This window comes from Balaenoptera ricei, chromosome 6, assembly GCF_028023285.1.
Source record: "Balaenoptera ricei isolate mBalRic1 chromosome 6, mBalRic1.hap2, whole genome shotgun sequence".
Lineage (NCBI taxonomy): Eukaryota > Metazoa > Chordata > Mammalia > Artiodactyla > Balaenopteridae > Balaenoptera > Balaenoptera ricei.
In genome coordinates, this window is record NC_082644.1 from 56,176,728 (window position 1) to 56,190,799 (window position 14,072).

General features: G+C 35.0%; 1 protein-coding gene across 2 annotated transcripts in view; it reads right to left on the minus strand.

The window, feature by feature from the left end:
• The window catches only part of CNTLN (centlein), a 354,675-nt gene that overhangs the window by 123,975 nt on the left and 216,628 nt on the right, over positions 1-14,072 (minus strand). For both annotated transcript variants that reach the window (XM_059924674.1, XM_059924673.1), the window contains exons 13-14: positions 12,909-13,009; positions 488-579 (exon numbers count right to left, since the gene is read on the minus strand). In XM_059924674.1, coding sequence (XP_059780657.1) covers positions 488-579; positions 12,909-13,009 — 193 coding nt within the window. The remainder of the gene's footprint in view (positions 1-487; positions 580-12,908; positions 13,010-14,072) is intronic.

The window sequence follows — 14,072 nt, forward strand, 5'->3', positions numbered from 1 at the left end:
ATGGGCATAAATTTTTATCTAAAATGAGATAAGACATGTATAATTTTCAAGTTTAAAATTAAAATTATAAACATATTACCATTTTACTGCATAAAGTTAAAACTATGCTTTTTTTTAGTTCAAATATTGTACATCTGTATGCATTTTGAAACGTAACAGAGAAAGTCTCAAGTTCTATTTTAAAGTAAATAGTTAAGTTATACCTAATAAACACATAGAGGGTAAATTTTTATACTTTCTATTGTTATCATTCTTTTTATCTTTGAAAATATTTTAAACCTATGTCAACACAAGCGTGTTTCCACATTTACTTCACTAACATTGATTTTTTTAACCCCATTTTTGTAAGCCAATGATTTTGAATTATGAATTTAAATTAAGGATTCACACAAGGTTTAAGTTCATGAGGCATCGTTTTAAAATATAATCCTTTATGTTAAAATTCAGATTTAACTTGCTCAGCTCAATATCATAAAGATTAGACTACCTTCTGCAATGTCTGCTCCGACATTTCTTTCCAATTCTTCTCTGGAGTACTCTTCTTGACCCCATCATCTTCACCGTATCTAAAGAGTTCTTCTGGCAGAGAATAAATAATATATTATGGTACCTCATATACTGCTGAAACACTGTCCTGTCATTTTAAGCAAAAGGGGTGTATGGTTTCTCAACTATGAAAAACGTAGTCTATTTTATTGTCAAGTATTTGGCCAGTAACTGAATGGTGACCTTTTTCAAGATTTTCAGTCACACAATTATGTATCTTTGTAGTGTCCCTTTCTTTTTTTGCAGTGTAAGATTTTCAAAGGTATAACAGATCTGCAGGTTAACAATGCTGTACTTTTATTCCCATTTTCATTCTTTTGTAGACCGTTCCCCTTTGCCTTAAAAGCAGAATTCACTGCCTTTTTATCTACACAGTCACTACTAGTTTTGTTCTCTGGATCTTGTTCCCTGCCAGGAGGATCAGAGTGATTGCTGAACAAAGCAAACAGTAACAGAATTAGGGTAGACTGAAACTGTAACAGCCCCTACCACCACCTTTCTTTAAAGTAAAAGATCGTGCACTGGGCAGAGTAAAGCATAAAAATCACATTTCCAGAAAAACTGACTTTATAACAAATAGAAACCCAGGTAATGGGTAAAGTTGTTCCTACAAATCATTCCTACACTGCCCAGGCATTTGACTAATAAAACCCCTTCAAACAAGCAAAACTGTATAAGCAACATAACAACATTAAAGGAAAAAAAATCATAAAATTCAGTTAATATTATTAGAATTGAAATACATTAAAACCTATAAATATTTTTTTCTTAGAAGATAAATTACGGTGACAAATTTAATATTTTCTTACTGAATTATTTTTGAAATACACATTTCTCAAAGAATCAAAAAGGGGGCAAAAAGAATGCATAAAGCTAAAAGGATACATATCTGTGTTAGTCTGAGATGATTTTGCTTTAAAGTATGCTTGGCTGCTGTAGGTCAATATGAAACTTTGATTTATCAACAAAGAAAAAAGAAAACAATATTATTCTCTGTAGAGTAGAAATCCTCTTGGTATAAACAGTGACTAACAAGTTTGTTAGAGTGAATTAGGCATTTCTTTTGTCTTTGAAACATGACATATCCAATTAAAACTTCTGTACTCCTGAAATAAATAGAACACTATCCTAAGGATAATAAAAGCTAGAATAGGTAGAATTTGCCACCTGGGGAATATGTACCTTTATCTTGATGATAATCTGTTGGTTCCCAAGTTTCTTTTTCTAGTCCCTGAACACCATGGTGCTGAATTCATTTACAAAACTCTTTCAGCAATATAGAAATAATATGCAAATACAATTCATCTGTTCTAGTCATTTAAATATCTGCTATAGCTCTAAGTAAAATATTTACACTTAAAAATAAGAAAATAGTTCTATATTCAAAGACTGTAGAGTGCTAAAAGTAGCTAAATAACTCCAACAATATAAATGTTGAAGACTGATTTAAAAATGAATTTGATTGCTGCTTTTGTGCTCCTAGGTGTGTGCAAGATTCCCTGGTGGACTGGAAGACCATGTTCACTTGTGGTTTTCTGTTGAAAACTTTGTTTCTCACCTTCACACGTTTTATACAGAATACATGGCAGCTAGGCCCAGGCCATGGAGAGAAACAAAAACCCAACTCTCTGCCCTTTGATTCCCTTCCCCTTCAAGGATCTCAGGATTTGGGAAGTGAACCAAGAGGACCTAGTTAGAAATGTACAGTTCTGTTTTTGTCCTTTGGTGGATGTGTGAGAATATGCTTCACCTTACTGGAAATTTATTTTAAAAATTGTGGATTTAAATGCTTTACTTTTATTTTTACCACTATACAAATTCGTTCTGATTTATATTCTTTCTCAGGAGTTTCTTCTCTCTCCACTTTTTCTTTTTAACTTTTAACTTTGCTTACTCATAGTTGTTTAAACATTTTTCTCTATTGCTTATGTTTTTTTGGTCCACTCAATTCTCCTAGATTACATTATAAATTAATGTAAGTTCTTCTGCAACTTTTTCTCCTTCTTTTAGATTCTCTTTTAGCTATTTTAACAAATTATTATTAAAAATCTATTATCATTATAAGAGGTTGCAGAATATGCCAGCCTAATATATGCCACTTTGGTATATTGATTATTTTGAGCAGTAGGAACTTAGAAAGCTGCAAATGCAGGGAGAGGCTTTCTCTGAACTCCCCTTATCTGCCAGAAGACCCTCCAGAAGGAACTTGAGTGTTATTACCCACTCCCCTAAAGTTTCATCAACCAGAGAAGATTAACTCTTATCACAGGAGAGGAAACTAGAAGTCCACTCTACACCCAGACAAGCTTTATTACAAACTATCACTCCTCTCAGCTAGTCTTCTACGGGCCCATTCATCTTTTCTAAAATCATTTACTCTCCCCTAAGAGGCCTACATCCCTCCTCCTCTCTCCCTATTAAGACAGTATGTAATCCTGAATTCTAAAGCCACCTCTTTGAGTACTCACTCTTCCCTGGGTTTCTTCCATGTGTATATCATGAGGTATAAACATTAATAAATTTCTGGTTTTCTCTTGCTAATCTGTCTTTTATTATAGGGGTTTCAGCTAAGAACTCAGAAGGGTAGAAGGAAAATTCTTATTCCTCCCCTACAATTATATTTTTACTCATCTTAATATGATGCTTCCTACACTATCTTAAAGGTCTGTTTGTGATTGTATCAACTTGGGATATAAAGAAAGGAGAATAGGTATCTTGTGTATTGGCAATTTCCTAAAAAATATTGAAACCAAGCAGGACCCTTTGGAGGCTCCTGGGTGTGAAAGCCTTTCTGCGTCCCCTGTTCCTTGTTTGTAGAGAACAGACTCCAGCCTCCATAACCTTCCCTGAGTCCCAAAGGGCAGATTCAAACAGTTGCTAATCACGGAAGGGAGGGGATGCAGAGACAAGGGAGGAGCAGCCAAGAAACAATACTGCAGCCTTGGGGCAGGATCCTGGTTTCACCTCAAGGGATACACACAACAGTATCTTTAAGCTCTTTACAGAACTAAAACCCCCAACAAATGGAAGATGTTAGCATTCTTCATTCCAGAGAAGACCCGCTGAGGCCAGATTAAAGGAACCATAGAAGCTCATCAAGAGATGGCCTGAGACCAGATTAAAGGAGTGCAGGCCCTGCACACACCCTAGTCTTATCGGCAAACTCACCCCTGAACTATTGCTATAAAAGTCCTCACCAAATCCTCCCAGGTTGGGACCCATGGTTTTCAAGGGCAGGAGCCAACTGTGTTCCCCTTTCCCTGGCAAAGCAATAGAGCTATTCTTTTCTACTTCACCCAAAACTCTGTCTCTGAGATTCAATTGGGCACCAGGGCACAGAGGCCGAGTTTTTGGCATCAATATTACTATTTTTTCTTCACTTTTAGGAAAAGTGAATATTACTTTAGAGGGTACTTGCCATAACATACAGTAAGAAATATATATTTGGTCTTTTTCCCTGGCTCCCCACACAGAGCTTCTAAAGTCCTTGGAATTTCATGAGTGATAGAGGTGAGAGGATTATTTTCTGTTATTCATAACAAGCCCCTTTGCACAAGGTTCCCCATAAATCTATTTTCCTTTATATTTCACTTCTACTTAACAGAAGCTGGATATAAAAATGTTGTTGGGAGACACCAACAAAAGTTGCAGGGTGCAAAATTAATACACAGAAAACTCTTGCATTTCTATATACTAATAATGAAAGATCAGAGAGAAGAATTAAGGAAACAATCCCTTTTATCATCACATCAAAAAGAATAAAATATCTAGGCATAAAATTACCTAAGGAGGCAAAAGACTTGTACTCAGAAAAACTATAAAACACTGATGAAAGAAATCAAAGATGACACAAACAGATGTAAAGATATACCATGTTCTTGGACTGGAAGAATCAACATCATCAAAATGACTATACTACCCAAGGCAATCTATAGGTTCAATGCCATTCCTATAAAATTATCAAAGGCATTTTTCACAGAACTAGAACAAAAAATTTAAAAATTTGTATGGCAACACAAAAGACCCCAGATAGCCAAAGCAATCCTGAGAAAGAAAAACGGGGCTAGAGGAATCAAGCCCCCTGACCTCAGACTATACTACAAAGCTACAGCCATCTAAACAGTATGGTACTGGCACAAAAACAGAAATAAAGATCAATGGAACTGGACAGAAAGTCCAGAAATAAACCCATGCACCTACGGTCAAGTAATCTACAACAAAGGAGGCAAGAATATACAATGGAGAAAAAACAGTCTCTTCACTAAGTGGTGCTGGGAAAACTGTACAGCCACATGTAAAAGAATGAAATTAGGACATTCTCTAACATCATAATACACAAAAATAAACTCAAAATGGATTAAAGACCTAAATTTAAGACTGAATACTTAAAACTCTTTGAGGAAAACATAGGCAGAACACACTGTTACATAAATCACAGCAATATCTTTTTGGATCTACCTCCTAGAGTAATGAAAATAAAACCAGAAATAAATGGGACATAATTAAACTTAAAAGCTTTTTCACAGCAAAGGAAACCATAAACAAAATGAAAAGACAACCCACAGAATGGGAGAAAATATTTGCAAATGAAGCGACCAACAAGGGATTAATCTCTAAAATATAAAAACAGATCATGCAACTCAATATCAAAAAAAACAAACAACCCAATCCAAAAATGGGCAGAAGACCTAAATAGACATTTCTCCAAAGAAAACATACACATGGCCATAAAAGCACATGGAAAGATGCTCAACATCACTAATTATCAGAGAAATGCAAATCAAAACTACAATGAGGTATCACCTCACACTGGTCAGAATGGCCATCATCAAAAAGTCTACAAACAATAAATGCTGGAGAGGGTGTGGAGAAAAGGGAACCCTCCTACACTGTTGGTGGAAATGCAAATTGGCACAACCACTAGGGAGAACAGTATGGAGGTTCCTTAAAAAACCAAAAGTAGAACTACTATATGATCCAGCAATCCCACTCCTGAGCATATATCCAGAGAAAACCATAATTCGAAAAGATACATGTACCCCAAGGTTCACTGCAGCACTATTAACAATAGCCAGGACACAGAAGCAACCTAAATGCCCATCGACAGAGGAGTGGATAAAGAAGATGTGGTACATATATACAACAGAATATTACTCAGCCATAAAAAGAACAAAATAATGCCATTTGCAGCAACATGGGTGGACCTAGAGACTGTCATACTTTGTGAAGTCAGACAGAGAAAGACAAATAACATATGATATCACTTACACGTGGAATCTAAAAAAAAGATACAAATGGACTTATTTACAAAACAGAAATAGAGTCACATATGTAGAAAACAATCTTATGGTTCTGGGGGGAAAGGTGGGGAAAGGATAAATTGGGAGATTGGAATTGACATATACACACTACTATATATTAAATAGATAACTAGTAAGGACCTACTGTATAGCAGAGGGAACTCTACTCAATACGCTGTAATGGCCTATATGGGAAAAGAATCTAAAAAAGAGTGGATATATGTATATGTATAAATGATTCACTTTGCTGTACACTTGAAACACAACATTGTAAATCAACTATACTCCAATAAAAACTTTACAAAAAGAATAATCCAGAATAAATAAAAATACACAAAACAAAATATATTATGAAGGCTCCCACTGACCTAAGATGGAACAATCTGAATATCAAAAAGAATAATGCCTTCAACGGATAAAAAAAACTTTAAATATATCAACAAAAGTTCTGAGTTTCTAACACTAACAAAAGCCACCAACTCATTGATCACCTTTGGAGGATGCTAGGTCATCAAATGAAAATTGGTAAAGAGGAATAATCAAGATTTTTCCTGCCTTTCCTGTACAAACTGTATTTCAGGATAACCAAATAGTTATCCATATTCTTCTTTATAGAATTCCAGATAAAAAGTGCACAAAAAATGCTAAAATCAGAAAATTGCTGTGTTGCAACCCCAAATGAAATAATGAAATTTGGTAACAATAACGAATGGATGCTAAAACCATTAAATGAAACATTGATTGGGAATTTAATAATAGAGGGATTAGGCTGAAACCACCTGAAGTTCCTAATTAATCTTAATATTATTAAAAGTGGGATAAACCAGAAAAAAAAAGAACATGCACCCTAATGTTCACTGCAGCACTATGTACAATAGCCAAGACATGGAAGCAACCTAAATGTCCATCGACAGAGGAATGGACAAAGAAGACGTGGTACATAAATACAGTGGAATATTACTCAGCCATAAGAAAGAATGAAGTAATGCCATTCGCAGCAACATGGATGGACCTAGAGATCATCATATTAAGTAAAGTAAGTCAGATCGAGAAAGACAAATATCATATTACTTATATGTGGAATGTAAAAAAATCATACTAATGAACTTATTTACAAAACAGAAACAGAGTCACAGACTTCAAAAACAAACTTATGGTTACCAAAGGGGAAAGGTGGGGGGTGATAAATTAGGAGTTTGGGATTAACATTTACACAGTACTATATATAAAACAGATAATCAACAAGGACCTAGTGTTATAGCACAAGGAACTCTACTCAATATTATGTAATAACCTATATGGGAAAAGAATCTGAAAAAAAATGGATATATGTATACGTATAACTGAATCACTTTGCTGTACACCTGAAACTAACACAACATTGTAAATCAACTATATTCCAACATAAAATAAAATTTTTTTAAAAAGTTAAGTTTCCGTCAATTTACGTCAGACCCCTATAATAAAAGACAGATTAGCAAGAGAAAACCAGAAATTTATTAATGTTTATACCTCATGATATAAGATGTTATATGTAAGTCTCCTAGTAACCACAAAGCAAAAACCTACAATAAACACACAAAAGGTAAACAGACAGGAATATAAGTATATTTATACCACTAAAGAAAGTCATTAAAACAAAAAGGAAGAGAGTAGGAGAAGAATAAAGGAAGAGGGTGGAACTACAAAAACAGCCAGTAAACAATGAACAAAAAGGCAATATACACATACCTGTCAACAATTATTTTACCTGTAAATGCACTAAATTCTCCAAACAAAAAACATAGAGTAGCTGGATGAATTAAAAAACAAGACCCATCTATATACTGCCTACAAAAGACGCACTTTAGATTTAAAGACACACACAGACTGAACACAAAAGGATTGAAAAAGATACTCCATGCAAATGGAGACCGGAAGAAAGCTGGAGAAGCTACACTTACATCAGGCAAAACAGGCTTTAAGACAAGACTGTCAGAAGAGACAAAGATGGGTATTATATAACGATGAAGAGGTCAGTCCAACAAGAGGATGTAACATTTGTAAATATTCATGCACCAACATAAGAGCACCTAAATATAGAAAGCAAATATTAAGAGACCTAATGGGAGAAACAGACAAACATACAGTAATTGTTCTGTTCAGATTTTCTATTCCATCATGATTCAGTCTTGGTAGGTGGTATGTTTCTAGGAATTTGTCCATTTCTTCTAGGTTGTGGAATTTGTTGGAAAATATTTGTTAAAAATATTTTCCTATGATTCTTTGTATTTCTGTGGTATCAGGTGTAACATCTCCTGTTTCATTTTTTAAATTTTATTTGAGTTCTCTCTCTTTTTTTCTTGGTAAGTATAGCTAAAGGCTTGTCAATTTTATTTATCTTTTTAAAGAACCAGCTCTGAATAGATTTATAACTGATAAGGAGATTGAATCAGTAATCAAAAACCTCCCAGCAAACAAAAATCAGGACCAGACGGCTTCATTAATGAATTCTGCCAAATATTTAAAGAAGAATTAATACCAATTCTTCTCAGACTCTTCCAAAATATATAAGAGGAGGGAGCTCTTCCAAGCTCAATTCACAAGGCCAGTATTATCCTGATACCAACACCAGAAAAGGACACCACAAGAAAAGAAAATTATAGGCCAATATCCCCGATGAATATAGATATAATGTCTTCAACAAAATATTAGTAAACAAAATTCAACAATACACTAAAAGGACCACACACTAAGATCAAGCGGGATTTATTCCAACGATTCAAGGATGGGTCAACATCTGTAAATCCGTCAATGTGATACACCACATTACAAAAAGAAGGATAAAAATCATATGATCATCTCAACAGATGTAGGAATATCTTTTGACTATATTCAACATCCTTTCATGGTTAAAACCCTCAAAAAACTGGGTACAGAGGGAATCTATCTCTACATAATGAGGGCCATATATGCAAGCCCACAGCTAATATCATACTCAATGGGGAAAAGCTGGAAGCTTTTTCTCTAAGATCAGGAACAAGATAAAATGCCCATTCTCACCACTTTTATTCAACATAGTATTGGAAGTCCTAGACAGTCACTTAGGCAAGAAAAATAAATAAAAGGCATCCAACTGGAAAGGAAGAACTAAAACTGTCACTATTTGCAGATGACATGATATAGAAAACGCTAATGACTCCATCAAAAACTGTTAGAACTGCTAATAACTGTAAGAACTTACAAATTCAGTAAATTTGCAGGATACAAAATCAATATACAAAAAGCTGTTCTATTTCTTTATACTAAGAATGAACTATCAGAGAAAAATTAAGAAAACAATCCCTAGGAATAAATTTAAGCAAGGAGGTGAAAGACCTGTGTATTGAAAACTACAAGACATTAATGAAAGAAACTGAAGAAGACAAAAATAAATGGAAAGATATTTCATGCTCATTGATTGAAAGAACCAGTACTGTTAAAATGTCTATACAGCCCAAAACAAACTACAGATTCAATGCAATCCTTATTAAAATTCCAATGGCGTTTTTCAAAAAAAAAAAACCAAATTCAAATAACCCTAAAATCTGATGGAACCACAAAATACCCCAAATAGTCAAAGCAATGCGAGAAAGAAGAAAAGTTGGAGGTATCATGTATGCCATGATTTCAAACTATATTACAAAGCTAATAATTAAAACAGTATGGTACTGGCATAAAATAGACACATACACCAATGGAACAGAATAGAGAGCCCAGATATAAAAACAAGCTTATATGGTCAATTAATTTACAACAAAGGAGCCAAGAATATACAATAGGGAAAGGACAGTCTCTTCATTAAATGGTGTTGGGAAAACTGGACAGCCACAAGCAAAAGAATGAAACTGGACTACTATCTTATACCATATACAAAAATTCACTCAAAATGTATTAAAGGCTTGAACATAAGATCTGAAACCCTAAAATTCCTAGAAGAAAACAGAGGCAGTAAGCTCCTTGACCTAGATCTTGGGGATGATTTTTTGAATCTGACACCAAAAGCAAAAGCAACAATAGTAAAAATGAATAAGTTGGACTACATCATACTAAACATCTTCTGCACAGCAAAGGAGACCATCAACAAAATAAAAAAGCAACCTACCGAATGGGAGAAACTATTTGCAAATCATATATCTGATAATGGGCCAATATCCAAATGTATTTTAAAAACTCATATAATGCAATAACAAAAAAACAAACAATTCAATTTAAAAGTGGGCAGAAAATCTAAATGGACATTTTTCCAAAGAAGACATACAGGCCTAACTTGTTTTATTGTGCTTTGTTTTACTGTTCTTTGCAGATATTGTGTTTTTCTACTAATTGAATGTTTGTGGCAACCCTCTGTCAAACAGGTCTATTAGTGCCATTTCCAACAGCATTTGGTCATTTTGTGTCTCTGTGTCACATTTTGGTAATTCTCCCAATATTTCAAACCCTCCTCCAGCAAAAAAGACTATGACCCACTGAAAACTCAGATGATGGTTAGCATTTTTTAGCAATACAGTATTTTTTAATTAAGGTAGGTACATTCATTTTTTAGACATAATGCTATTGCACACTTAATAAACTATGATATAGTGTAAATATAATTTTTATGTGCCCTGGGAAACCAAAAAAATCACATGACTCACTTTATAGCAATATTCGCTTTATTGTGGTGGTCTGGGAAAAAACCCCGCAGAATCTCCTAGATATGCCTGTACAGATGGTTAACAGATATGTGAAAATATGCTCAACATCATTAATCATGAGGGAACTGCAAATCAAAACCACACTGAGATATCATCTCATACCTTTTAGAATGGCTGTTGTCAAAAAGACAAGAAGTAACAAATCTTGGTGAGAATGTGGAGAAAAGAGAACCCTTGTGCACTATCGGTGGGAACGTAAATGGGTGCATCCACTTTGTAAAACAATATGGAGGTTCCTCAAAAAGATAAAAATAGACCTACCATATGATCCAGCAATTTCTGGGTATTTATCCAAAGAAAATGAAAACACTAACGTGAAAATATATATGCACCGCAATGTTCACTGCAGCATTATTTACAGTAGCCAAGATATGGAAATAACCTAGGTGTCCATTGATGGATGATAGGATAAAGAAATTGTGATACATGTATACATATACACAATGGATATTATTCAGCCACAAAAAAGAATGACATCTTGCCATTTGTGACAACATGGATGGGCCTCACAGACATTATGATAAATGAAATAAGTCAGAGAGAGAAAAACAAATACCATATGATGCCTTTCATATGTGGAATCTAAACAAACAAAGAAACAAATAAAAAAGCTCAGAAATACAGAGAACAGATTGGTTGTGGCCAGAGGTTATAAAAGAAATGGCTGGGGCTTCCCTGGTGGTGCAGTGGTTGAGAGTCTGCCTGCCAATGCAGGGGACATGGGTTCGAGCCCTGGTCTGGGAAGATCCCACATGCCGCAGAGCAGCTAGGCCCGTGAGCCACAACTACTGAGCCTGCGCGTCTGGAGCCTGTGCTCCACAACAAGAGAGGCCGTGATAGTGAGAGGCCCACGCACCGCGATGAAGAGTGGCCCCCACTTGCCGCAACCAGAGAAAGCCCTCACACAGAAACAAGACCCAACACAGCCATAAATAAATAAATAAATAAATAAACAAACAAACAAACAAACAAACAAACAAACCCAAAGTTTAAAAAAAAAAAGAAATGGCTGAAGGGAGTCAAAAGGTAAAAAGAAAAGAAAAAGAAAAAAGAATAATTAAAAAAAAGGCCCCATCAGCTTTTCACCCAATGGTCTTAGTAGTCATTAATGATCATTGCCTTGATCTATGGAAAAAAAAAAGAACTCAATGAAGGAGTAAGCATAAAATATGATATAAATCAATGGTGTAAAGAAGGATTCAAATACTAGCCTTGACAAGGTCACTAGTGAACTAAATAAGAGCAACTGGAACAACAAAGTAATTGGGACAACTTCCAGATGAGTGATACATAAAAATTTAAATATTACATACAAATTATTAAGTATAAATTATTAATTGAATTATTAAGTATAAACTGTCAACACCTAAAAAGCACAGTGGTAACAATTAAGCTGTAGAAAGGTTAAATAAGAAGAAATTCTATCATATCAACCTTATTTACTTTTTTTAATGAGGTATCTGAGGATGGACTGAAGTCATATTGTAAATACAGTAATCTTGATTTTAACAAAGGAATAATTTGCAATTGAAATAGATACATCCCCTTTTACTCAACACTCTCAGGCTAGGGGTGAGGCAGGTTTCAGATTTGCAGATCTCCAAGTTTCCTTCTAGCTCTAACATTGTGATTCCAGGTGAGAACTAAATGACTTCCAGAAAAATGTAATGTCATATAAAAATATAAATGAATTATTGATAGAAAGTACCTCTATATTATCAATAACTCTATATTACCTATAAAATTTTGGACAAACACACCTAGTAAAACTTTGTCAATGAATAGTAAAAATGAATATTTTCTCCTTATCAAATATTTCTTTAAAAATTTTAATAAGTTATAAAGCTGACTTTTAAGTGTTCTATTTGATTTTCTCATGAAAGGTGAAAATGTTAATGAGATATGAGTGAGTAAAGCAGTGGAAAGAGAGGGAACAGGGTGAGATTCTTAGAAGAAAATGAAAGTAAAACATAAAGAACTGGATAATTGGGCTTCCCTGGTGGCGCAGTGGTTGAGAATCTGCCTGCCAATGCAGGGGACACGGGTTCGAGCCCTGATCTGGGAAGATCCCACATGCCGCAGAGCAACTGGGCCCGTGAACCACAACTACTGAGCCTGCGCGTCTGGAGCCTGTGCTCCCAACAAGAGAGGCTGCAATAGTGAGAGGTCCGCGCACCACGATGAAAAGTGGCCCCCGCTTGCCACAACTAGAGAAAGCCCTTGCACAGACACGAAGACCCAACACAGCCAAAAATAAATAAATTAATTAATTAATTTTAAAAAATAAATAAATAACTGGATAATTTTAAACTGCTTACATTGAACATTTATCCTCACAAAAAATTACCTTCTCTTCTCTCTGCCATAAATGTATTCAATTCTTGTATTGTTGCTTTATCAACAGACATATGTACTTTAAGTTTATCCAATTCTTCTTGAAGATTCATCCTATGAAAATTAACACAATAAACAATTATTTTAAATGTGTAAGTTAAGGAATAATATAGCAAACATATAAAAGTGGCAAAAATATTTTAAAAATACATGAATTAGACAGTAGTAAAATAAAAGCTAGAGTATATTAATATTAACAAATCCTAACAATTAAAATTGAATTTTAATGAGCATCTGGAAGGTAAAATGTTTCAACTGATTTTTAACTTTGTCTAAATAAACATGCTAAATAGGTAAAACATAAACTGTATAATTAAAAAAATCATCTATCGAGTTACCAGATCATTTTCTAACAGATACGCTATGTAAAATAATAATAAAATTGTTAATACATATCACTGAAAGCCAAGAGAGTAAATGTCTAGATGCCAAGTAAAGACAAAAAACCCTTACTAGGGGCTTCCCTGGTGGCGCAGTGGTTGAGAGTCTGCCTGCCAATGCAGGGGACACGGGTTCGAGCCCTGGTCTGGGAGGATCCCACATGCCACGGAGCAACTAGGCCCGTGAGCCACAACTACTGAGCCTGCGCGTCTGGAGCCTGTGCTCCGCAACAAGAGAGGCCACGATAGTGAGAGGCCCGCACACCGCGATGAAGAGTGGCCACCACTTGCCGCAACTGGAGAAAGCCCTCACACAGAAACGAAGACCCAACATAGCAATCAATCAATCAATCAATCAATCAATAAATCTTAAAAAAAAAAATTACCAAAATATAAAAGGTTTTCATTAAAAAAAAACAAAACAAAAGCCCCTTACTAGTAAAACGGAATTGAGCTACCATGACAAGAGACCTGGATCAAATACTGCCCATGGAGACTTCAGACCTTGAGACCCGAGTGGAGATGAAAGTTTATGTGCAAGGCCCTTCAGGGCTGAGAGACAAAACTGGACTAACTGCAGGAAGCTGGGAGACAAAATTTTGCTGAATGAATACCTGAATATCCAGGCTCATCTGGTTGAAGTTCCATTAAAAAGAGGCTTCTTGCCCTAGTCTGAGAGCAAGACAGAGTCAACCATGTGAGATTAGGATCCTAAGTCTATATTACTGGTTTCAAAA